Source organism: Meles meles, chromosome 19, assembly GCF_922984935.1.
Source record: "Meles meles chromosome 19, mMelMel3.1 paternal haplotype, whole genome shotgun sequence".
In the NCBI taxonomy this organism is placed as follows: Eukaryota; Metazoa; Chordata; class Mammalia; order Carnivora; family Mustelidae; genus Meles; species Meles meles.
In genome coordinates, this window is record NC_060084.1 from 59,394,638 (window position 1) to 59,420,421 (window position 25,784).

Genomic DNA, 25,784 nt, shown 5'->3' on the forward strand with positions numbered 1-25,784 from the left:
GCCAACCAGCTGTGGCCAGCACTTTGTTTCCACAGGTGAGACATCCCCATGTGGCCAGCACTGTATTTCCACAGGTGGGACGTCCCCAGATCATCCTACACCTCTCCCTGGTCTCCTACTCCTAATCTTCCCATCCTCTCCTCACAATGACCTCCCAAGTCTCAAAGAAGGAAGTTATTCCTATGCCCCAAACCACAGGTTGCTCTCACATGAGAGAAAACTTCTTCCCAGATGTTCCCCATCTGTGCTTACAGTGGCCCTGTGACCCTTCTGGTAACAAAAGGTCCAAAGAAACCCAAAATTTCCCTTCCTCTGGCTCCCTCTTTGTACTCCTTATCAAATTATTAGAGCAACAAAGTATGGCTTATAACAGAGAAAAAAATCATACATGATTGTAGGCCCCAAGAAAACCACATTTATTTCTCTGTGACCAACATCCAGTCTACATCCACACGTGCACATACCTTTACATGGCGGTAATAACAGCAAGTCTTCTACTTTATGCCTCTTTTACTGTTGTTCTTGCCTACCATATTATAAGCATTTTCAGCATGGTAACAAAACCTTCATAATTACGGTTCAGCATGACTGCATAGAACAAATTAGAAATGTCCTGGATGAACAATGGGGGGGAGGTGATAACAGAAACATAGGAACTCATTATATTTTTATTTCCACAACTAAAATAACACATCACATTTCTCAACAGCAGCCCTTTCCATCTTAGTACAAGCCAGCTTCAGTCCTCACAGGGACAATTTCATTGTTGACTCACAAGCAACATCTTCATCCAGTAGCCCCTTCTGAAACAAATCCTCCGCGTCTGAAAGGATTGTGACATAGGCAGACATACAAACAGCAAAATCTAACTACAGTTCTGTGGTTGCCATGGGGTAGAGAATTGTGTGCAGTCTATCACCAGGATGTCTTCGCTGACACAGAGTAGACAGTAAGAGCTGCCAAAAGCTTTTCTCGCTGATTATACTGGATCCTACAAGAGTTTGCTTATGTACAAGGCTGACATTCCTTATTAACGGGTTCCACAGACCAATTACTTACTGAATGCATTCACAGCCTCTTAAGTGCTTAGTGCTTACTGCTTAAGCACTCTGACGCATCTCCAGGAAGTATCTTGCCGACATTCACAGATTTTATTCCAGTGTGTGTGCTGTTACATTTGGTATTGGCTACATCATTCCCAAAGGCTTTTCTACACTCATTACCATCCTGTTTTCCCCAGGAGTTGCTTACTGTACAGATTCAACAGTACGGCTAAGGAAAGCCTCACATTCAGCAATTCACTGGGAGCTCAAAGACTCCTGGTCCACCCCTGAAGACATTCCTCCTTCATTCAGCTTTCTGAGACCAAGGCAGGAGACAAATGTGGCCCACATTCATCATATTTCCATGGGTTGCTCTCCAGAGTGTGTTCTTTGATGTCGGATGAGGGAAGAGCTCCTTCTGAATGTTTTCCCACACTGAGGACACTGGCTGGAACCCTCCCTGCTGTGGAGTCTCTGATGTACTGCCAGGTGAGAGTTCTGCTTGAAGGACTTTCCACATTCAGGACACTGGTATGGGGTCTCCTTTGTGTGAATTCTCTGGTGCTTGGTCAGACAGGAGCTATCCCTGAAAGCTTTGCCACACTGATTACACTCATAGGGCTTCTCACCAGTATGAGTCCTCTGGTGCCGGATGAGGCCAGCAATGTTTCTGAAAAGTTTCTGACACTGGTTACAGCCATAGGGCTTCTCACCAGTATGAATCCTCTGGTGCCGAATGAGGTAAGCACTCTCAATGAACGTTTTCCCACACTCTTTACATTCATAGGGTTTCTCCCCAGAGTGGATTTTTTGATGTACAATGAGGTGAGAGTTTCGGTTGAAGGACTTCCCGCACTCCACACATTCAAAGGGTTTCTCTCCAGTGTGAGTCCTCTCATGCTGGGTAAGGTATGAGCCATCCCGGAAAGCCTTTCCACATTTGCTACATTCATAGGGCTTCTCCCCGGTGTGGATTCTGAGATGCACAGTGAGATGGGAGATGTCGGTGAAAGGTTTTCCACACTCATTACACCTATATGGTTTTTCTCCTGTATGAGTTCTTTGATGCAAAATCAGAGACGAATTTCGGTTGAAGGTTTTCCCACATTCTAGACATTCATAAGGTTTCTCACCAGTGTGAATTCTCTGGTGTTGTGTGAGAGCTGACCCATCACTGAAGGCTTTCCCACATTTATTGCATTTATAGGGCTTCTCTCCTGTATGGATTCTTTGATGCACAATCAGGTTGTAGTTCTTGGAAAATGATTTTCCACATTCATTACAGGTATAAGGTTTCTCACCAGTGTGCGTTCGGTGATGCAAAACAAGAGAAGAGTTCCGTTTGAAGCATTTGCCGCATTCAGTGCATTTATACAGTTTCTCTCCAAGGTGATTCCTCCTGTTTTCATTAAGAGATGAACTCAGGGTAAAGATGTCCCCAAAGTCCTTACCTTCATACAGTTTCTTCCCTCTTTTCGCTACTTTTTGTTCACCAAGAGGGGTAAAATGGTTGAAAGATTTACCACTTTCAGGGTATTTATAAGGTTTCTCTCTTGTTTCATCTCTTCCAAGTTGAAAAACTTCCACAGGGTGGTTGAAGGCTTTTCCACATGTGTCACTGTCACTATTTCGCTTAGCTACATAATTTTTCTGATAACTCTGTAAAGCTGGGTCACAATCCAAACTTTTAACAGCTGAATCACATATATGAAAACCATTTGTAGGTACTCTCTTAGACAGCAGAAGGTCTGAGCCTGCACTCAAATGCTCTCCAAGTCCAGAATATTCACAAATTGCTTCCTGAGCCCCTGGTTTCTCCTGAGTTAAAGCTGATTGCCTCCAATAATCCTCCCTGTCCTTACAGTCCCAATTATTACCTAGAATGGAAAGATGGGGACCCTCTCTTGTAAATCCTTCCATTTCCACATCACAGGTTGGTTCTTCCTCAGAAATATTCTGCCATTTTCAATCTCATGTCCCAGGCTGAAAAGTAAACAATGAAAAAGACAGACTTAAGTACGTAAAGCTATACCTGGAAGAGGAATAAAAAATAATGACAGGCCAGGTGTGTGGATCATTTTTTTTTTTAATTAATTTTTCCCCAGCTTTTTTTTTTTTTTTTTAAAGATTTTATTTATTTATTTGACAGAGAGCACAAGTAGGCAGAGAGGCAGGCAGAGAGATAGAGGGGGAAGCAGGTTCCCCGCTGAGCAGAGAGCCCAATGCGGGGCTCGATCCCAGGACCCTGAGATCATGACCTGAGCTGAAGGCAGAGGCTTTAACCCACTGAGCCACCCAAGTGCTCCCAGCTTATTTTTTTATTAGTATATATTTGACACACAATGTTACATTAGTTTCAGGTGTAGGACATAGTGATTTGACAGGTCTATATATGTTATGCTAAGTTCAGAACAGTGTAGCTACCATCTGTCATCAGGTAACACTACTATAATACCACTAATTACATTCCCTGCAATGTACCTTTAATCCCTGTGATTTATTCATTTCATAACTAGAAGCGTGTACCTCCCAATCCCCTTCACCCATTTTACCCACTTCCCCATCTCTCCCCTCTGGCAACCATCAGGTTTGATCTCTGTATTTATGGATTTGTTTCTACTTTTTGTTTTTTCATTTGTTTTTTAGATTCCCCATATAAGTGAAATTATATGGTATTTGTCTTTCTCTGCTTGACTTATTTCACTTAACATAATACCCTCTAGATCCATCCATGCTGTCACAAATGGCAAAAATTTCATTATTTTTTACAGCTGAGTAATATCCCATCATACATACCACATTTTTTTTTTTAAGATTTTATTTATTCATTTGACAGAGATATCACAAGTGGGCAGAGAGGCAGGCAGAGACAGAGGGAGAAGCAGGCTCCCCACTGAGCAGAAAGCCCGACAAAGGGCTCGATCCCAGGACCCTGAGATCATGACCTGAGCCAAAAGCAGAGGTTTAACCCACTGGGCCACCCAGGCACCCCCATACATATCACATCTTAGCCATTCATCTATCAGTGGGCACTTGGGTTGCTTCCTTATCTTGGCCATTGTAAATAATACTGCAATGCATAGTAGGGCATGTATCTTTTCCAATTAGTGTTTTGTTTCCTTTTTGGAGGTAAATAACCAGTAGTGGAATTACTATATCATACGGCATTTTTATTTTTAATTTCTTGAGGAAACTCCATTCTATTTTAGACAGAGACTGAACCAATTTACATTTGTGGGTATTTTGACTTCTTCAAACTAACACCTGTATAAGGGGAAGGTAAAGTGAGAGTCAAGAGACGGAGCCAAGAAGAGTTTCAAAGACCTATATGGCATCTTCATCCCCCTAGAGAACAAGCAGGAGGAATAATACAAACAAGTATCACCAAAAGAATGAAACTGAGATGTGGGAGACCAGAGGCCACGGGTCAGTGCTCACACTGGAACACCATCGTGGCTACTGTGTGCTAGCCCCTTCCACCCACTGCCCACATCGACATTCAATACATATTTTCAAAGACCCAACCTCACCATTCGCTTATGACAGTGCTGAATGAGCAGTTTTCTCCCCAGCTTTGTAGTCAGAGTTCAGTCTCCATGGATGGAACAAAGCACAAACTTGAAGACACGAAGGTTTGAAAGTCCTAGATCTGTCAGTGACCACGCTGCAGGGTTACTATGAGAGTTAGATCATGTCTAACACTGCCTCTGACCTGGGGAATGGATGGCATTTTGTGGCTGCTAGTGTCTCCGCCATTATTGATCTTCCTCTAACCAACCCCCTACCCCTTTGACTTCATGATATCAAGACAACTGGCTCCTCACGTCTTTTAAGCAAGATGAAATTAGCTCCTTACCTCAGAAAGAAGTATTTTTTTAAAAACTCTAGATGGAGAAAAACACCGACACAAAATCAAAGTTTAAATTATGTAGGACACCTTCATGATCAATAAACATAAACCACACAGATAAGGAATAATAAATTTAATATCAACATTTTAAATTTCCTCACAAAACAAAAACAAGAGCCAAAACACAAGGGGCAAATGAAGAAATAATGTCATAATATATAAAAGAGACAAAGAAAAAGTGCCCAAGATCTATAAAGAATTCTTACAAAATAGCACAAAAAGGGGAAAAGGGACACCAAAAGGCACTTTATAGAAAACACGAATATCCTGAAAACATAAGTATCTGCTCACTTTTCATACGAGTGAAAATAAAACAAGGCATGAGAATATAAAGCTTAGGCACCTCATGGAACAAGAGTGTTGGTGGGCATGTAAAGTGGTCAGTCCACTCAGCAATACAGAATGGTAGCAGCATCAAAACATAAAATGGGCACATTCCAATGTCCAGCAATTCCACATGTAGGCATCTCATACTGAGAAGCATAAGTCCCAAGCATAAGTGGGTATCAATCTATACCTAGGGAGATAGTCTTAAAGACCAACAGAGAGAAAAAGGAACACTGGGGAAGGAGTAAAAACTATCGTAACAGATTTTTTTTTTTTTAAGGTTTTATTTGAGAGAGAGCACAAGAGGAGGGAGGGTCAGAGAGAGAAGCAGAATTCCCACTGAGCAGGGAGCCTAAAGTGGGACTCGATCCTGGGACTCCAAAATCATGACCTGAGCCGAAGACAGTTGCTTAACCAACTGAGCCACCCATGCGTCCAACAGATCACTTAATAGCAAAAGCAGAAACCTGAAAGTAATGGAAGGTCATTTTAAAAGTGCTGAGGGAGGGGCGCGTGGGTGGCTCAGTGGGTTAAGCCTCTGCCTTCCACCCAGGTCATCGTCTCAGGGTCCTGGGATCGAGCCCCGCATTGGGTTCTCTGCTTGGTGGGGAGCCTGCTTCCCCCTCTCTCTCTGCCTGCCTCTCTGCCTACTTCTGATCTCTCTCTGTGTCAAATAAATAAAATCTATTTTTTAAAAAAAGGTGCTGAGGGAGATATGAGGAATTTGAGAGGCAAAATGGGGAGCTTGGGGGATAGGGAAGGAAAAAAATGAAACAAGATGGGATCAGGAGGGAGACAAACCATAAGAGACTCTTAATCTCACAAAACAAACTGAGGGTTGCCGGGGGGAGGGGGGGTATAGGGAAGGTGGCTGGGCTATGGACATTGGAGAGGGTATGTGCTATGGTGAGTGCTGTGAAGTGTAAGCCTGATAACACACAGAACTGTACCCTGGGGCAAATAACACATTATATGTTAATTTTAAAAATGTGAAGAAAAAATAAAAATAAAAGCATCCGATTGGGGGGAGAAAAGTGCTGAGGGGGAAATACTCAGATACACTACTGCATAGGGGTAAGACAAAGACAACTTCAGAAAAGCAAGAGTTTATCTCCAAGGATACTAGCCAAAAGAATTTGGAAAAGTTGGGGTAGCCTGGGTGATTCAGCGGGTTAAGTCTCTGCCTTTGGCTCAGGTCATGATCTCAGGGTCCTGGGATCAAGCCCCACATCGGGCTCTCTGCTCAGCGGGGAGCCTGCTTCCCCCTCTCTCTCTGCCTGCCTGTGATCTACCTCTCTCTCTATCAAATAAATAAATAAAATCTTAAAAAAAAAGAATTAGGAAAAGTTGTTCTTCACGGGGAAAAAAAAGAGAGAAAAAAAGAAGGAAATGATGAACATGTATTTAAATCAAATCCAATGTATCAAACACAACAAAATCACATAAAACACAGCAGTAACAATGACTGGGAGTTAACAACAGGATGGACTAAAATGTCAAATGGCAATGCGTTTTGAGATGGGAAAGGCATAACAAAATTAAGTGTCCTGACATCCATCCATTGCTCAGAATTCACGTTAGACCTAGTCAAATCAGAAATAAGAGAATAAATACAATGTAAAACTTCCAAACCCACAGAGCAGTGGTTTTCAACCAGACTCAGTGTTACTCCCCAAAGGACATCTGACAATATGTGAAGACGTTTTAGGTTGTCATGAATGAGGGGGCACATGCTACAGGAATCTAGGAAGCAGAGGCCAGGGATGCTGCTAAACACCTTTAAATACACAGGATAGTCCCTCAAAACACGAATGGCCCAGCCCCAAGTGTCAACAGTGCTGAGGTAGAAAGCCCCTGTTGTAGTAAGATAGAATGAAGGAGAGAATGTAATTAGCTAGCTTGACCCACAGCAGGATGAAGAGCCGCGAAACAACAGATAGAGCCAAACAAGTGCTTTCTGAGTTGAATGCAAGCAGGACATTCGCTAACACTGCCAATAAACCCGGCCAAAGAACAAGTTCAAACAAAACAAGACCACAGTATGACACAGACCATGCAGCCTGCTTTTTATTTTTAAGATTCTTATTTATTTGAGTGAGCAAGCGAGAGAAAGAGCACAGTGGGGAGTGAGGGGAAGCAAAGGGAGAGGGAACAGCAGACTCCCCCCTGAGCAGGGAGCCCTCTGTGTGTGTGTGTGTGTGTGTGTGTGTGTGTTAAGGATTTTATTTATTTGACAGGGAGAGATGCAGTGAGAGAGGGAACACAAGCAGGGGAAGTGGGAGAGAGAGGAGCAGGGAACCTGATGCAAGGCTCTATCCCAGGACCCTGGGGTCATGACCTGAGCAGAGGGCAGACGCTTAAATGACTGAGCCACCCAGGTACCCCAGACCCTAACCTCTTAACTAGAAATGTGGTCAAGTTAAGAACCAGTGGCAGAAAGAAAACCAAATACAAGAAAAACATTAAGTAAAACAAAGTTCTCCTTACTGGGAAAAACAAAAACCTGTTTCTCAGAATTCAGAGATCAAAGAGAAATCTCAACAGAAACTAGAAAACACCTAGAACCAAACTGAACAATGGAAATGGTACATCTCAAAACATGTGGCAAATCAGGATGCAGCTAACACCATTCCTCAGGAAATATTGAACTTTAAGGCTTATGTTAAAAAAAAAAAAAGACTAAGTCATGGTTCAACTTAAGACTTATGGGAAAGAGCAAAGGAGTAAGCCAACAGGATGTAGAAGGAAGATGATAATAAAGGTAACAGCAGAAATTAAAGAACAAAATAAAGAATATACAAGAAGATAAAGAAAACCAGGTGCCTGGGTGGCTCAGTGGGTTAAAGCCTCTGCCTTTGGCTCAGGTCATGAACCCGGGGTCCTGGGATCGAGACCCACATTCCGGCTCTCTGCTCAGCATGGAGCCTGCTTCCCTTCCTCTCTCTCTCTCTTCCTGCTTCTCTGCCTACTTGTGATCTCTGTCAAATAAATAAATAAATAAATAATCTTTAAAAAAAAAGAAAACCAAGTCTGTTATCTGAAAACCAAGTCTGTTATTTGAAAGACATACTTTGGCAAGAGTGACCCAAGAAAAAGAGAAGGCACACATTAGCAGTATCAATCGTGAAAAGGGGATTTAACTAAGACACAGAAGAAAATTACCAAAATGGCAACACTGGATTTATCCTAAGAACTAACTATCCTAAGTAAGGACTGTAAAACATTAGAATGTTTAGGGGCACCTGGATGGCTCAGTCATTAAGCGTCTGCCTTCAGCTCAGGTCAGGATCCCAGGGTCCTGGGATAGAGCCCTGCATCAGGCTCCCTGCTCCTCCCTCTCCCACTTCCCCTGCTTGTGTTCCCTCTCTCACTGCGTCTCTCCCTGTCAAAAAATAAGTAAAATCCTTAAAACACACACACACACAAATTAGAATGTCTACTAATATAATTCCCCGTATCTTCTGAAAAAAAGTAGAAAACAGTCCCCTACACCCTGTCTCAATAAATTAAGAAAGTAATTTGAGGAAATCTCACCCAAACTCATGACCAAACTGCTCTCAGATTCAAGTGGTACACGCCCTTAACCTGTATCAATAAATTCAGAAAGTGCTTTAAGGAAACTCAACTCTTGATGAAAATTCATAACAATTAGGGACACAAGGAATCAAAGTAAACATCACACCTAATGTGAAAACATCAAATTTGTTCACTTTGAAGCCAAGACCAAGACCCCAGAAGCCTGCTACATCCACAGCATTCAACGCTGATATGGAGGGGCTAGGTGGTCAGTAGGACCATGTCCCAAAATGTTACTCCTGAACATTTTGCATTCCTCACCTACAGAAAAGGCCTCCTAAGGCTGCCCTGCCACCATACTACACGTTTCCCATACTGGGTCTCCTGAGTACACTGGGGTCTGGACATCTGTGGATGTCCCATGAAGACAAGAGATAGAGAGCACCTTCCTTCGGGTCTGTAGGGGAAGGATGCATTTGTGTTCTGAAAAGAAATGAGTCAGACATATATACGCCATGATATCACTTGGGGAAATTTTCTAGACACACATATTCTGCAAGTAATGCCCTAGCAAGACACCTACCAAAGCTGTGATCATGACTGTCGTGGGCATATGGAGAATGGGCCTTGAGGAGCAAAGGGAACACCCATTCAATCTATAGTAGCTATCTCCTTTATTGCAGTACGAGTTAGACACCACTAAGAAAGTGAAAAGTTGGGCACCTGAGTGGCTCAGCTGGTTAAGAGACTGCCTTCAGCTCAGGTGACAATTCCCAGGGTCCTGGGATCAAGCCCCAAATTGGGCTCCTTGCTCAACAGGGAGCTTGCTTCTCCCTCTCCCTCTATCTGCTACTCTGCCTGCTTGCACTCTCTCTCCCTCTTTCTCTGTCAAATAAATAAATAAAATTATTTTAAAAAATGAAATGTTGAACCATAAGAGACTATGGACTCTGAAAAACAACCTGAGGGTTTTGAAGGGTCAGGGGTGGAAGGTTGGGGGAACAGGTGGTGGGTAATAGGGAGGGCACGTTTTGCATGGAGCACTGGGTGTTGTGCAAAAACAATGAATACTGTTACGCTGAAAAAATAAATAAAATGGAAAAAAAAATGAAATGTTAACCCATCAAATGGGAGAAACTATTTACAAAGCATACGACTAATAACGGACTTTATATAGAAGATAGAAAAAAAACTCTTAACAACTCAAATTTTAAAAAGAGGCAATGGATGTGAACAGGCATTTCTCCAAAGAAGACATACAGATGGCCAATAAGCACATGAAAAGATGATCAACATCATGGTCATTGGGGAAATGCTAATCAAAACCACAGTGAGATACCACTTCATAACCGTGAGTGTGGTCAATATAAAAAACAGACAATAACTGGGCGCCGGGCTGGCTCAGTCAGTTGAGCATCCGACTCTTGGTTTTGGCTCAGGCCATGATCTCAGGGTTGTAGGATCAAGCCCCACATATGGCTCCACTCGGAGTCTGCTTGGGATTCTCTCCCTTTCCGTTTCCCTCCTCCAACCCTCCGACCCTCTAAGATAGATAAATAAATAAACAAATAAATAAAATCTTTTAAAAAAAGTTTAATATAGTTTTGTTAAACTTTATCAACTCTATTCCTGGTTTTCTACTCAGGAAAAATGCAAACATATGTCCACACATAAACTTGTACATGAATTACAAGTTGATAGCAGCACTATTCATGATAAACAAAAAGTAGAAACTCAAATAAAGGGGTGCCTAGGGGCACCTGGGGGGCTCAGTGGGTTTAAGCCTCTGCCTTCGGCTCAGGTCATCATCTTAGGGTCCTAGGATCCAGCCTCACATTGGGCTTTCTGCTCAGCAGGGAATATGTTTCCCCCTCTCCCTGCCTGCCTCTTTGCCTACTTGTGATCTCTGTCTGTCAAATAAATAAATAAAATATTTTAAAATAAAAAAAAACAAAAAAAAGGGGGCGACTAGGTGGCTCAGTGGGTTAAGCCTCTGCCTTCAGCTCAGGTCATGATCTCAGGGTCCTGGGACTGAGCCTTGTGTCTGGCTCTCTGCTCAGCAGGGAGCCTGCTTCCCCCTCCCCAACTCTGCCTGCCTCTCTGCCTACTTGTGATCTCTCTCTTTCTCTGTCAAATAAATAAAATCTTAAAAAAAAAAAAAAAACCTTCAAATAAATGTCAACAACTGAAGAATGGCTAAACAAAACACAGAAATCCACACAATGGAATATTATTCAGCCACAGAACAGACAATCCCATATAGACAGAACATCAATTTGTGGTTGCCAGGAGCTGGGAGAAAAGGGCAATGATTATTAATGGGTTTCTTGCTGGCCTAATGAAAACATTTTGGAATTACAAAGTGGTGATGGTTGCACAACTTTGTGAATATACTAAAAACCACTGACTTGTGCACTTTGGATGAATCGTATGGTATTATGAATTAAATCTCAATAAACCTGTAATAGGTAAGTTTACACCTTCAAGAATGATGCCAGTGATGCTAGACATAGTCTCTTCCACCCTGAATCAGAGCTCTTGACCTTGATAGTACTTCTGGGGAGCATCTCAAAATCCGGGGAGGTGTTAGTTTGTCAGAAAGCTGCAGGCAGCTGGGAATACTAGATTTGCTACCAGGCTCAGGACCACATGATGTTCGAACACCCTGTGGACCAAAGTCCCTGCAGGTATCAACTTGGGATACCTTAGAATAGAACAATACTTCATGTACTACAAGGAAAAGGTGCCTTCATTCAGGAGAAGCAAGCTAAAAAGAAATCAGGCTAATTCCCTGAATTTATGGACTCATTGCCTATTCTACATCTCTTTGACAAAAACTGGCCATTCCAACTATACACCCTCCATCAATGAGGGCCTGAGGGCCATAGTGAGATTACAGGGAAAAAAAAGAGAGAGAGAGAGACAGACCTGGAACACCTGGGTGGCTCAGTCAGTTAAGTGTCTGCTTTTGGCTAACGCCATGATCCCAGAATCCTGGGACTGAGTGTCACATCGGGCTTCCTGCTTAACAGGATGGAGTCTGCTCCTCCCTCTACCCCTTCTTGCTTGTGCTCTCCTTCTCATGCACTCTAATATATAAATAAAGTCTTTTTGAAAAAAAAAAAAAAAAAAGAGCAAATGATCACCAGTACACAGGAGGACATTAGGACAGGCTTTGGGGAATAATGTTACGAAATTTAACATAGGAATTATACTGAATTTTGTTAATTAAGGTTGTTTTAAAAATATCTCAGGTTGGGGCATCTGTCTGGCTCAGAACAACATGCGACTCTTGATTCTAGGGTTGTGAGTCAAGCCACACACTGGGTGCAGAGATTACATAAATAAGTAAAACTTAAAAAAAAATAAGTATCTCAGATTATTGACTTCCTATATATTTATGTACTATTCCTTTTAGTAGTATAATACAAAATTTATGCTGTAAAAAATTCACCTTGGTGCCATATACATATTTTGGGGGTTCCGTTTCTCCTCAACTCTTCTTCTGACCCTGTCCTCAGATGTCCGTCATACTACTTCTCTTGAAGCCCCAGAACTCCCCAGCCTGTCCTTCTCTTCCCATGGCCATCGAAGAAGGCAGTCTCCAAGGCCTTTCGCACACTGAATGTTGCCCCAGCACAGGCTGAGACCTCAGGTCTGAGCAGTTATTTTCTGCCATAAATTGTCCTGATGCTGTTCCAGGCCAAATGACAAGGGGTGACGGATCCTCCACTTGTGACTAAGTCCCAACTCATCTCAACAGCCTGGGCTGCCTTACTGCATCTGTACTTAGAACCTGCTTCCGGCAAAGTAAGGTCTGTCTCCCTTTTCCATCAGTACAGCTGGTCTGGGTCCAACCCCGGCCCTCACAGTTCCAGCAGCATCCACATACACACCCCGTTCAGTTTCATTGAGGATAGTGACTTATTCCTGTCCTGTTTATCTTAATTCAAACCTTCAGCACTGGACTGCTTCTTATGTCTTCTAAGGTATTGTGCCCAAACATTTAAATAAAGAAACACATATTTTTACAAAAATGCCTTTCCTGTATTTTTTTTAACATTTTATTTATTTGAAAGAATGAGTGAGCGAGAGAGCAGCTGGGGAGAAGCAGAAGGAGAGGGCAAGGTAGACTCTTCACTGACAGGGAACCCGATGTTGGGCTCAGTCCTGGGACTACAGGATCATGACCTGAGCCAAAGACAGATGCTTAAACCACTGAGCCACCCAGGAGCCCCTGCCTTTCCTTTTATTGATTCTTTTTATGCATGTAAGACTTTAGCATTTTTAAGTTACATAGATGTTGAATATTATCTATAAAATTTTTTATACATATTCCAGAATAGTAAAACACACAGTGGAAACTATTGATCACAAAGAGTGAGCATTACACAAAAAAAATTAAATCAAAATAGATCACAGGCCTAAATATGAAAGCTGAAATCATAAAATTCTTAAAAGAAATATAGGCATAGATTTTCAGAAGCAGGTACAACACAGAAGCACAAGTGATCAAAAAAAAAAAGATAGGGTGCCTAAGTGGCTCGGTGGGTTAAAGCCTCTGCCTTCCGCTCGGGTCATGATCCCAGGGTCCTGGGATCGAGCCCCACATTGGACTGTCTGCTCGGCAGAGAGGTCTACTTGTTATTTTTATCTGTCAAATAAGTAAATGTTTAAAAAAAAAAAAAAGTTGACTAATCAAAATTAAAGTATTCCTGCTTCAAAGAACTTCACTAAGAAAGTGACAAAAGAAAAAAGAAAAAGAAAACAAAAACAAAAATACAACCCTCAGAGAGGCATCTGGCTGGCTCAGTTAAGACCTTGTAACTCTTTTTTTTTTAAGATCTTATTTATTTGACAGAGAGAGATCACAAGTAGGCAAAGAGGCAGGCAGAGAGAGAAGGGGAGGCAGGCAGAGAGAGAAGGGGAAGCAGGCTCCCCACTGAGCAGAGAGCCCGATACGGGGCTCCATCCCAGGACCCTGGGATCATGACCTGAGCTGAAGGCAGAGGCTTTAACCCACTGAGCCACCCAGGTGCCCCAAGATCTTGTAACTCGTAATCTCAGTGTCATGGGTTCAAGCCCCACAGGAGTGTAGAAATGACTCAAACAAAACTACAAACAAATAAACAAACAACACAGAATAGGATAAAATGTTAGAAATTATAAACCTGATAAGGCACAGGTATCTCAGAATAAATCTTTTTTTATTTAAAGTTTTTATGTATTTATGGGGCACCTGGGTGGCTCAGTTGGTTAGACAGCTGCCTTCGGCTCAGGTCATGATTCCAGGGTCCTGGGATCAAGGCCCACATCGGGCTCCCTGCTCAGCAGAGAGCCTGCTTCTCTCTCTCCCGCTCCCTGCCGCTCTGCTTACTTGTGCTCTCTATTTCTCTGTCAAATAAATAAATAAAATCTTTTTTAAAAAATAAAGATTTTATATATTTATTTGACAGAGGGAGAGAACACACGGGCTCATAAGCAGGGGGAGTAGCAGCATAAGGAGAGGGAGAAGCAGGCTCCCTGCTGAGCAAGGAGCAGATGCTAGGCTTGGTTTAATGTCTGTCTGCTTTAGGCTCAGGTCATGATCCCAGGTCCCTAGGATGGAGCACTGTCAGGCTCCCTGCTCAAAGGGGAACCTACTTTTCCTTCTCCCTCTACCTATCCCCTCCACTCATGCTCTCTCCCCAATAAATAAAATCTTTTTATTTTTATTTTTTTCTTTAAAAAAAAAGATTTTATTTATTTGTATGAGAGAGAGACAGCGCACGAGCACACAAGCGAGGGAGCAGCAGAGAGAGAGGGAGAAGCAGGCTCTTTGCAGAGCAGCAGATCAATAACCCACTTAATAAAGGGGCAAAGGATCTGAATTGGTAATTCTCCCAAGAAGATATATAAATGGCCAAATAAACACTATGAAAAGATGCTCAACACAAGTAACTATTAGGGAAATGCTATATCAATACCACATTGAGCTACTGCTTCACATCCAGGAGGATGGCTGTAATAGGTTTCATTCCTAGGTCGTTATCCAAGAGAAATGAAAAAAACACATCTACCAAAAAATAAAATATTTTAAAAAGCATACATGAATCTTTACAGAAGCATTATTCACAATATCCAAAAAGTGGAAGCAACTCAAATGTCCATTTACTGATGAACTGATAAACAAAATGAGGTACACCAATCAACAAAACATTTCTCATCCATAAAAATAAGCTAGGTACTGATAGATGCTATTCTCCTACACAGATGATCCCTGAAAATATCATGTCAAGTCAAGGAAAGCCCCCAAAAGGACTATTTATTGAATGGTCATTTATTTGAAATGTCTAGAATAGGCAAATGCATAGAGACATAAAGTAGATTAATGACTGTCTAGAGTTTGGAGGGATAAAAGATGAGGACTGACTGCTAATGGGCATAGGTTTTGTTTTTTGGGGGTGATGGAAATATTTTAAAAATTGGGGGCACCTGGGTGGCGTCGCTGGCCATCTGCCTTCCGCTCAGGTCATGATCCCAGGGTCCTGAGATCGAGTTCTGCCTTGGGCTCCTTGCTCAGAGGGAAGCCTGCTTCTCCCTCTCCCACTCCCCCTGCTTGTGAGCTCATGTGTTCTCTCCCTCTTTCGCTGTGTCTCTACCAGATAAATGAATAAAATCTTAAAAAAAAGAAAATGTTTAAAAATTGATAGCGGCGATATATGCACAACCTAGTGAGTATACTTAAAAAACACTGACTTGTATACCTTAAATGGTAAATGGTATACTATATAAATTATATCTCAATAAAGTTCTTTTCTGGGGCGCCTGGGTGGCTCAGTGGGTTGGGTCTCTGCCTTTGGCTCGGGTCATGATCTCAGGGTCTTGGGATTCTGTCCCACGTTGGGCGCTCTGCTCAGCGGGGAGCCTCCCCCATCACCCCGCCCGCCTCTCTACCTACTTGTGATCTCTCTTCTGTCAAATAAACAGAATCTTTTAAAAATAAAGCTTTTTTCTTTTTCTTTTTCTTTTTTCTCCCAGGCGCCGCCCCAACCCCCATTTTCTTTACTGGCAAAGAATAAGGGGCCTTTCTGGGGTGACGGTAATTTTGATAAAGCTTTGGGTTCTATTTGTCAAAACTCATCCGGTGGTACAATGAAGATCTACGCATTTCACCGTTTCACTCTAAGTCAGTTCTGCCTCAGAATTTTCGAAGAGCAATAATAAGATGCTTGAGGGGGGAGCTCTGTAAAATCTGCAACTCACTTTAAAGATTTTTTTTTAAAGATTTTATTTATTTATTTGACAGATAGAGATCACAAGCAGGGAGAGAGGCAGGCAGAGAGAGAGAGAGAGGAGGAAGCAGGCTCCCCGCCAAGCAGAGAGCCCGATGCGGGGCTCGATCCCAGGACCCCGGGATCATGACCCGAGCGAAAGGCAGAGGCTTTAACCCACTGAGCCACCCAGGTGCCCCTGCAACTCACTTTAAATGTTGCCCCCAAACGATGAAATGGATGGTTGAAAAGACGGACAGGATAAAGCAATCAGAGCAGATCTTAAAGGGTCGGCATGAGGTCGCACAAGACTTCAGCTTCTCTGTATGTACGAACACTTCCTCCACGAACCAGTACGGGAAGAGGAGTCGGGAAAGCGAACGACACGAAGGAACAGTAAAGCCGAACACCCACGAAACAGGTGGGGAAACGCGGCCCTCGCTGGGAGCAGCAGGAGCTGGCTGGGCAGCTCTTAGGTGGAAGAAAACCGGGATCTGACCCCTGCGGGGCTCCGCGGGAAACCGCACAGTCCGCCGGCGCAACGCGGCCACTCGGGCCTGAGACCCACCGACGGGGACCCACCGGCTCCCGGCAGAAGCGCGGACGGGCCGGGACTTCCGGCAGGCGGGGCTGAACAGTCCCTGCGGAAGGGCAGGCCGAACGCGAGCGCGGAACCCCGGAGCGACGCGCAGGAAAGAACAGAAGCGTTCTCACCCCGCCGGGTGCGTCCACACCTGCGGGAGACGTTGAGTCCTTCGTCGCTGGGGCAGTCGTGCCCCGGGCCGACCCGCGCCCCGGCGAGCCGGACGCGCCCACTGCCCTCGTGAAGCCGCCCGCGGACGCGCAACACACGCCACGCCAGGATTCGGCGGACTTCTCCCCGCCTCAGCACGCCCCCTACACACACACACATCACCGCCCCCAGGGGGTGTGAGGAACCGAGAGGTCCACGGCGCGGCGGGACTCACCTCAGGCGGGACTCACCTCAGGCGGGAAGGTAGCCGGGTTCGAGGCGGCGGCCATGTTTGGGGCGGGTACGCGTGCGCGCGGGACCCGGATGTGTGCGTCCCAGGAGCCTCCGCGGCTGCCCCCGCCACAAGCCGTGGAGACTAGTGTGTGTGATGTTCCGCGGCTCGTGGACCCCGCGGTCGATGTACCCCTCCGTCGGTGTACCCCTCCGCCTGGGCCCGGCGGGGCTGGAGGGGGTTGCAGACTAGGTCCCGGCCGCCCCGCATCTGCATCTCGCTCATCCTTGACCCCAGCAGCGCCGGTCGAGGGGGGAGAGTTCTCCGGCAGAGCCGTCCCTACTCTCCTTTTTACTTATTGACCCGAATATTTATTGAAATCAATACGGGCTCACGGGTAATTTTTTCTCCTATGGTTCTAATCCGCCGCCATCATTATTATGCAACCTTGTGTTTATTTGTAGCATATTTTATAATTTTAAATAATTTAATGTAATTTAATTCTATAGTTATAATTTAATTAATACAATTTAATAATTTTAAAATAAATTCTATACCATAATAGGTACCATAATTCTATACCATATACTATAATATATACCATACTTTTATACCATAATTTATCATTTATTTATCACCATTTATTAATTTATCATTTATTTACAATTTATCATTTATTTCTGAGAAAGATAAGTTAAAAATTCAGGTAAGTACATCTCATTATTCGTTGACAATATAATTATTTCCTTAGAGCAAACTACACAATTTTGAATAAGACAGCTAAGTAAGGATTTTAGATAGAATATTAATAAAATCAGGGGCGCCTGGGTGGCTCAGTGGGTTAAGCCTCTGCCTTCGGCTCAGGTCATGATCTCAGGGTCCTGGGATTGAGCCCCACATCCGCTCTCTGCTCGGCAGGGAGCGTGCTTCCCCCTCTCTCTCTGCCTGCTTCTCTGCCTACTCGTGATCTCTCTTTCTGTCTGTCAAATAAATAAATAAAATCTAAAAAAAAAAAGATTCTCTTCTTAAAAAAAGAATATTAATAAAAATCAGTGTATACATTATGGAAAATATATTGGTAACAAGCAGAAAATATGCTTTGAAAAGAGATACTTGTTCTCAATTTTATGTATGTATGTGTAATTATTAATTCCACATGTGTAATTAATTCCACATGTGTATTAATTCCACATGTGTAATTAATAATTCCAATAACAATTCAGATACATGTAGAAAGTAATACTGGGGCGCCTGGGTGGCTCAGTGGGTTAGGCCCCTACCTTCCGCACAGGTCATGATCTCAGGGTCTTGGGATCGAGCCCCGCATTGGGTTCTCTGCTCAGCAAGGAGCCTGCTTCCCCCTCTCTCTGCCTGCCTCTCTGCCTACTTGTGATCTGTCTGTCAAATAAATAAAGTCTTAAAAAAAAAAAATGCACTGTCTCAATCTAATCATGAAAAGCACCAAAGCGAAAATAACTGAGCAGTGCTATGTAGAAGGGTCAGGGTCATGAAAGCGAAGGAAAGACGAACGAATTGTCACTGGCTGGAAAAGACTAAGGAGATACCACAAATAAATGCAATGTGGGACCTGGAACAAAAGTGGACATTTGGGGAAAAACAGAATTCAAGTTTGTACTTCAGTCATTAACAGTGAACCAATGGTCATTTCCTAGTTGTTTATTTTTAGACTTTTACTTGAGAGAGAGAGCATAAGCAGGGGCAGCAGCAGGCAGAGGGAGAGGGAGAAGCAGGCCCTGGCTGAGGAGAGAGCCTGAAACAGGCTCCATTCCAGGACTGATCAGGAGATCAGGACAGGAGCAGAAGGCAGATGCTTAACTGACTGAGTCACTCACGTGCCCCACCTAGTTGTTGTTTTTAAAGTTATTTCTACACCCAGCATGGGGCACTCAGACTCAACCCTGAGATCAGGAGTTGCGTACTCTTGCCACTAGAGCCATCCAGGCACCCCGGTAATTTCCTCGGTTTGATAAGTATGTCATGGCTACCTAAAATGTTAGCATTAGGGGAAGCTGGTAAAAGGCCTATTATTTGCAGCTTTTCTATGTTAAAAAGAAAACCACAGGGGCACCTGGCTGGCTGAGTCAATGGAGCCTGTGACTCTTGATTTTGAGTTTGTGAGTTTGAGCCGCACTGTGGATATAGAGATTACTTAATAAAAATGTTTAAAAAAAGAAAACCACCATCCCAAAATGGCATTACTTAGGCCAAGCCACCAAACCAGGACTTAATACCGAAACTAACTGCATTCCAGTCTCCCTCAGAAATGCAGTCCTAGCACGGCTGGGTGGCTCAATGGGTTAAGCCTCTGCCTTCGGCTCGGGTCATGGTCTTGGGGTCCTGGAATCGAGCCCCGCATTAGGCTCCCTGCTCGGCGAGGAGCCTGCTTTCCCCTCTCTCTCTGCCTGCCTCTCTGCCTACTTGTGATCTCTCTGTCTCTCTCTGTCAAATAAATAAATAAATAAAAATCTTTAAAAAAAAAAAAAATGCAGTCCTAACCCATTGTCAGGACCAAAAGGACTGGTCAGCACCAAAAAGGCAATCTGTCACAAGGGCCCTTTTCATTCTCCAAAGGAAAGTGAATCCACCTAATAAAACCTAAGATGCTTTTATCCCCAAATGAGACCTCACTAATAATCTTTTTTTCTGTTTATAACTTGCTTGTCCTGCCCTTAAAAACATTTCCCATTCTGTAGCCCTTTGGAGCTCCTCTCTATTTACTAGATGGGATGCTGCCCAATTCATGGATCTTTAATAAACACAATCAGAGTTCAAATGTAGGGTTGAATTTTGTTTTTTAACAGTTGTGAGATTAAAATTACTTTTAAAATAAAAATTTAGGGAAAAGGCTCTACTCCTGATGAGGGATAGAAACAGAAAGATGTTCACCTTTAGCCCAGAGGGCTGAACTACAGCCTGTATAGTTCCTTTAAGGATCAAATAAGTGCTGAACATTCTTGAACAGTCTCGTGAGACCTGTACACCTCACCAATAGTTAATGCCAAGCTGAATGATAAGCACCAGAGAAATCTTGCAAAGTAGTTTACGAGTAGAAATTCAAAGAAGACATTTATGTTTTAATACTGCCTTCACAGTCCCTCCCCCTTGAGCACTAGCATATAACCAAGTTTCATATAGCAAAAATGCAGCTCTTTCTGCCTACAAATACTGTCCCTGTGCTACTTAAACAAACGTAGTAATTGCACCAGAAAATGTATTAAGAATTCTTTCTTGACCATAATGCTCAACAATCTCACAACACCCCTGTAATTATTCATGTCAAATAAATTCATCTTACAGTAAGCAAAAGCTTATATTGAACAATATTGTGGTTCAATTTTTGTAAAAAAAAAAAAAATAGAGAAAGAATTGAAAAGCCAGAAATGTGGCTTATGATGGAGCAAATCACAAATCGGTTAAGTCTGTTGATAGTGTTGTTTAAGTGTTTATATCCTTATCAATCTCCAACACTTTTCTGTTAATTACAGAGAGAGGAGTATTAAAGTCTCCAACTATAATTATGTATCTACTTTTCCTTTTTTTCCCCTACTTTTCCTTTAATTCTACCAGTTTTGCTTCATTTGTTTTGGAATGCGATTGTCAGATGCATACATAGATAGGATAGTTATGTCTTCTTCATAAATTTCTTTTTTTTTTTTTTAATGTAATCTCCTTTCTTATCCTGAGTAATTTTCTTTGCTCTAAAGTCTACTTTGAGGGCACCTGGTGCCCCTACATCATTCACTTTTTTTTTTTTTTAAAGATTTTATTTATTTATTTATTTGACAGAGAGAGATCACAAGTAGACAGAGAGGCAGGCAGAGAGAGAGAGAGAGGGAAGCAGGCTCCCAGCTGAGCAGAGAGCCCGATGTGGGACTTGATCCCAGGACCCTGAGATCATGACCTGAGCCGAAGGCAGCGGCTTAACCCACTGAGCCACCCAGGTGCCCATTCACTTTTTTTTTTTTTAAATTTATTTATTTGACAGACAGAGATCACAGGTAAGCAGAGAGGCAGACAGAGAGGAAGGAAAGCAGGCTCCCCGCGGAGCAGAGAGCCCGACGCGGGGCTCGATCCCAGGACCCCGGGACCATGACCCGAGCCGAAGGCAGAGGCTCCAACCCACTGAGCCACCCAGGCGCCCATTCACTTTTACTGTAAGTATTGACAAGGTTAAATTTAAGTCCTACAATATTCTTATGTTTTCTCTTTGTCTCTTCTATAATTTTTCCTCTATTTCCCCTTTTCTGCCTTCTCTGGATTATTCAAATATTTTGTAGCATTCCATCCTAGTTTATCTGTTGGCATTTTAGCTATATATCTTTGCAATTTTTTAGTGGTTCTGATGAGGGGGAGAAAGCTAGTGGAGGACAAAGCAGAAGCTGACACCCTACAACCTTGTCCCTCACCCCTGTGTGGGATTATGAGTGACATTCCTCTTGGAATCTTCCAATTATCTTAGCATCAATGCCTTGCTAGAGGGAAAAACAACCTTAACTTCACAAAGGCATGGCCTCAAGTATCCTAAGTCTTTAACATATGAAAATCCTTTTGAAACCTCCCTTTTCCTTACCTCCCCCAACTCCCAAGTATATAATCAGTCACCCCACAACTCCCCCACTACAGCAACTCTTTCTGCTGCGGATCCTCTCCCTGTGCTTTAATAAAACTACCATTTTGCACCAAAGACATCTCAAGAATTCTTTCTTGGTCATCAGCTCCAGACCTCACCCCACAAAACCTCATCTACATTCCAAAACTACATTAGTTCCTCTAGGGATTATGGTATGCATATCTAACATTTACTAGTCTACCTAAGGTTAATATTTTACACTTCAAATAAAATATAGATGCCCTACTGTCATATAGATCCCTTTACTTATATGTATTATATCATCATTTATTGAAAGGCCCTCAGTCAATGTTATAGTGTTTGCTTTCTATGTTCATGCTGTGAAAATTACACAGGGAAGCCTCACTAAAACGGAGGCCAAAAGTTGGAGCTGTCATGCTGCATTACTCCAGGTCAAGAATCGTTGGTAACAGATTCTAACAAAAGAATTTCAATAGGAAAGAATCCTCAATTGCAGGCCCCAAACGGAAAAGATGGAAGAAATCAACCCAATCCCGCAAGAAATCAATTGCCCCTACAACTCAGTCAACGAGAAACTGTCATCATCCCAAACTCTAATTTTTCTCCAATGGAGTTTTGTTCAAAACACTCCTTCCCAACTTCCTCTTTCTTCCCCATAAAATAACATCCCTCTCCTCTGTTTTTTGGCTAGCTTGTGTAGCTTTTTTACCCCAAAATGCAACCCTCTGCTATTCCCAAATAAACCTATTTTTGCTGGTAAAATTACTTTTAATTTTAAAGTCAACAACGCATATTTTAATGAATTTAAGAGGAAATGTTAGGATAACAGTTACCCTTCTGGTATCATTTCCTTTCAACCTGCAGAGCTTTCTTTAACATTTTAAGAGAGCAGGTATGCTGGTGATGAAGTCACTTTTTCTTCATCTAAGAATGCCTTTCCTTTGCTTCATTTCTAAAGGATAGTTTTGCTAGATATAGAGCTTTCATTTAGCAGGGTTGTTTTTTTTTCTTCTTTCAGCACTTTAAAGTTGTTTTCCTACTGTCTTGTAGCTTCTGTGATTTCTAATGTGAAATCCACCATTGCTGGAATCATTATTCTCTTACATTAAATATTTCCTTTTTAAAAATATTTTTTCTTGTTGCTTTCAGTATTCTCCCTTCCTTTCTTCCCTCCCCTCCTTCCTTCCTTCCTTTTTTTTTCCATTTAAATTTTTTATTTATTTCTTATTTTTCCCCTTCCTTCCTTTTTTTTTTGGCAGATGGCAGTTTTCCGCAGTTTGATTATCATATATCTGGGCAGGGCATAGTTTTCTGCTGGGGATGACTGAACTTCCTGATTTTGTAAATTTGTGCCTTTTACCAAATTTGGGGAGTTTGTAGCCATTATTTCTTTTTTTTTTAAGATTTTATTTATTTATTTGACAGAGAGAGATCACAAGTAGGCAGAGAGGCAGGCAGAGAGAGAGGGGGAAAGCCGGTTCCCCGGTGAGTGGAAACCCCGATTCGATGAGGGGCTTGATCCCAGGACCCTGGGATCATGACTTGAACTGAAGGCAGAGGCTTTAACCCACTGAGCCACCCAGGTGCCCCATGTAGCCATTTTTTTTTTTTTTTTTTTTTTTAAGGTCAAGAAAAGCTTTATTTCGTGCCAAGCATTGAGAATAAAACCGACCAGTCAGGCTGTCCCTTACAGAGAGAGCGACCCCTCCCAGCCTCGAAGACTAACTTATATAGAGCAAAGGCCACACAGGTGGCCAATTTTTTTTTTTTTTTTTGGCCATTATTTCTTAAAGTATTTTTTCTTTACCCATCTTTTTCCTTTCCCAATGCTTTAATGACACAACTTTAGACATTTTGATACTGTCCCATAGGTCACTGAGGCTCTTTTCATTATTTTTGTTTGTTTTGTTATGCCTATTTTCAGCTTGATCTTCATTCTGCTTTACTGATTCTTTCCTCTTATTTTATTCTGCTCCTGAGCACATCCGTTTGGTGAACTCTTAATTTCAGGTGTTTCTTTTTCCATTCCAAATTCGCATATGGTCTAATTTAAACTTTTTTTTTTTTTAAGATTTTATGTATTTATTTGACAGAGAGAGCGCACAAGTAGGCAGAGAGGCAGGCAGAGAGAAAGGAGGAAGCAGGCTCCCCGCTGAGCAGAGAGCCCAATGTGGAGCTCCATCCCAGGATCCTGGGATCATGACCTGAGCTGAAGGCAGAAGCTTAAGCCACTGAGCCACCCAGGCGCCCCTAATTTAAACTTCTACTGAGAATTCTATCTTTCCATTTCATCTGTGTTTACCTTTACCTCATGGGACATAGTTACAATAGCTGCTTTATTTATTTATTTGACAGAGAGAGATCACAAGTAGGCAGAGAGGCAGGCAGAGAGAGTGAGAGGGAAGCAGGCTCTCTGCAGAGCAGAGAGCCCGATGTGGGACTCGATCCCAGGACCCTGAGATCATGACCTGAGCCGAAGGCAGCGGCTTAAACCACTGAGCCACCCAGGCGCCCCGCCTGGTTCTCTTTATGTCAAATAATTTGCATTGTGTCCTGGATATTTTGAATATTATGTGATAAGACTCTGAGATTTGTTAAAATCAGCTGGAAAATGTTGAATTTTTGTTTTATCAGCAATCAACCCAGCTAGGTTTACACTGTAAGTTCTGCCTCATTTTCAGCGGATGATGGTTCCAATGTTAGTCAGTTTTGTTTTGTTTTATTTTATTTTATTTGAGAGAGAGAGAGACAGGGAGAGCAGAAACTGAGGTGGGGGGGCAGAGGAAGAGGGGAAACAGATTTCATGCTGAGTAGGGAGCTACTGTGGGGCTCTATTCCAGGACCCTGAGATCACGACCTGAGCAGAAGCTGGAGGCTTAATCAACTGAGCCACCCAGTTGCCCCCCAGTGTCATTTGTTTTAAGTTCTGGTATGGTGTGTGGGTCTACCTGACATATGCATCACTCAGAGTTATTCTAGAATTCTGGTGGTGGCTTATATTTTAGTTCCCAAACCCTTTCCTTTTGGCTGTTTCAATATTTGCTCACGAGGGTGATGCCAGGATTTACGTCAGTTCAGAAATGGATTTCAGGATGCTCTTCTTCAGCTCTCTCCTTACCAGGATCCCCCCTGCCCCCCCCCCACACTTGAGCACCCAGCAGCTCTTTTTCCTAGTTTCTCTGGCCAGAAATTTGGGGTTCTTTCAGAGTTCAGTTCTGTCCAGTGGAGCCGCCATTTGGGTATAGCAGTGAAAGGAAAACAACAGAAAAAGTAACAGAGATCCCCCCACCCACAGTCTTCAGACAGTAGTGGCCTTTTTCTGGTTTCTCTGGCCAGAGAGACAAGCTTCTCTGTTTTAGCCCCTGTGCTATTACGCAGTTCCATCCAATGGGGTATGGTTTCCAGGCAAATGGTGGGTGAAAAGAGTAAGGAAAGATTAACAGATATCCCCTGAAACTCTTTGGTCAATTAAGGTTTCTCTTACTGGTCCTCTGGCTAGAAATAGGGAGGTGGGGGAAGGGTCCTGGAGTTTTGCTCTTTGTGCGTATGGTATAGTTCCAGGATTTGGCCTGCTCTTGTGTCAAAACTAGGAGAAAATGTAGGGGGAGAAAACACAAACCACACCTCTATTGCATACATATCATCATTCAAGTTTTTATTTTGGGCCCCAATCTGCCCGCTGTTAATTTACTTTTCAGAGTTCTTAAGTAGCTGAGTTGTTTTTTTTTTTAAGATTTTATTTATTTGACAGAGAGAGAGGTCATAAGTAGGCAGAGAGAGAGAGAGGAAAGCAGGCTCCCGGCTGAGCAGAGAGCCCAATGTGGGGCTTGATCCCAGAACCCTGAGATCATGATCTGAGCCGAAGGCAGAGGCTTAACCCACTGAGCCACCCAGGTGCCCCTTAAGTAGCTGTTTTTGAACTCTATTCAGAGATTTCGTTTGTAGTTTGAGTAATTGGCTTACACCAGCTTGACCAGCACCAGAAACTATATGGAATTTTAGAAATGACAAAATTGTAGAAACAGAAAGCAAGTCAGGATTGCAAGCGTCTAGGGTGAAGAGAGGGAATCAACTAAAAGGGGCCGGGCACTTTTGAAGTAATGGAAATGTTCTCTATATTGGTTGTGTTGACCGTTATAGAATTGCATACGTTTGTCA

At 42.9% G+C, this 25,784-nt stretch overlaps 1 protein-coding gene across 2 annotated transcripts; it reads right to left on the bottom strand.

Annotated features, from left to right (window-relative positions):
- Positions 1-392: 392 nt before the first annotated feature.
- On the bottom strand, positions 393-17,429 carry ZNF329 (zinc finger protein 329). Of its 2 annotated transcripts, none has more exons than XM_045989560.1 (2): positions 17,034-17,429; positions 393-3,026 (listed from the first exon to the last, which is right to left on the bottom strand). In XM_045989560.1, the coding sequence occupies exon 2, from the start codon at positions 2,961-2,963 to the stop codon at positions 1,398-1,400; it is 1,566 nt and encodes a 521-aa protein (XP_045845516.1). In that variant the 5' UTR covers positions 2,964-3,026; positions 17,034-17,429; the 3' UTR covers positions 393-1,397. The 2 variants fall into 2 exon arrangements, with proteins under 2 accessions (XP_045845516.1, XP_045845517.1); XM_045989561.1 differs by lacking the exon at positions 17,034-17,429 and adding an exon at positions 16,764-17,001.
- Between the last annotated feature and the right edge of the window lie 8,355 nt (positions 17,430-25,784).

What these genes read in the sequence shown, in the direction of transcription:
- ZNF329 (XM_045989560.1), bottom strand. Translation starts at nt 2,963, where the DNA reads ATGGAAGGATTTACAAGAGAGGGTCCCCATCTTTCCATTCTAGGTAAT.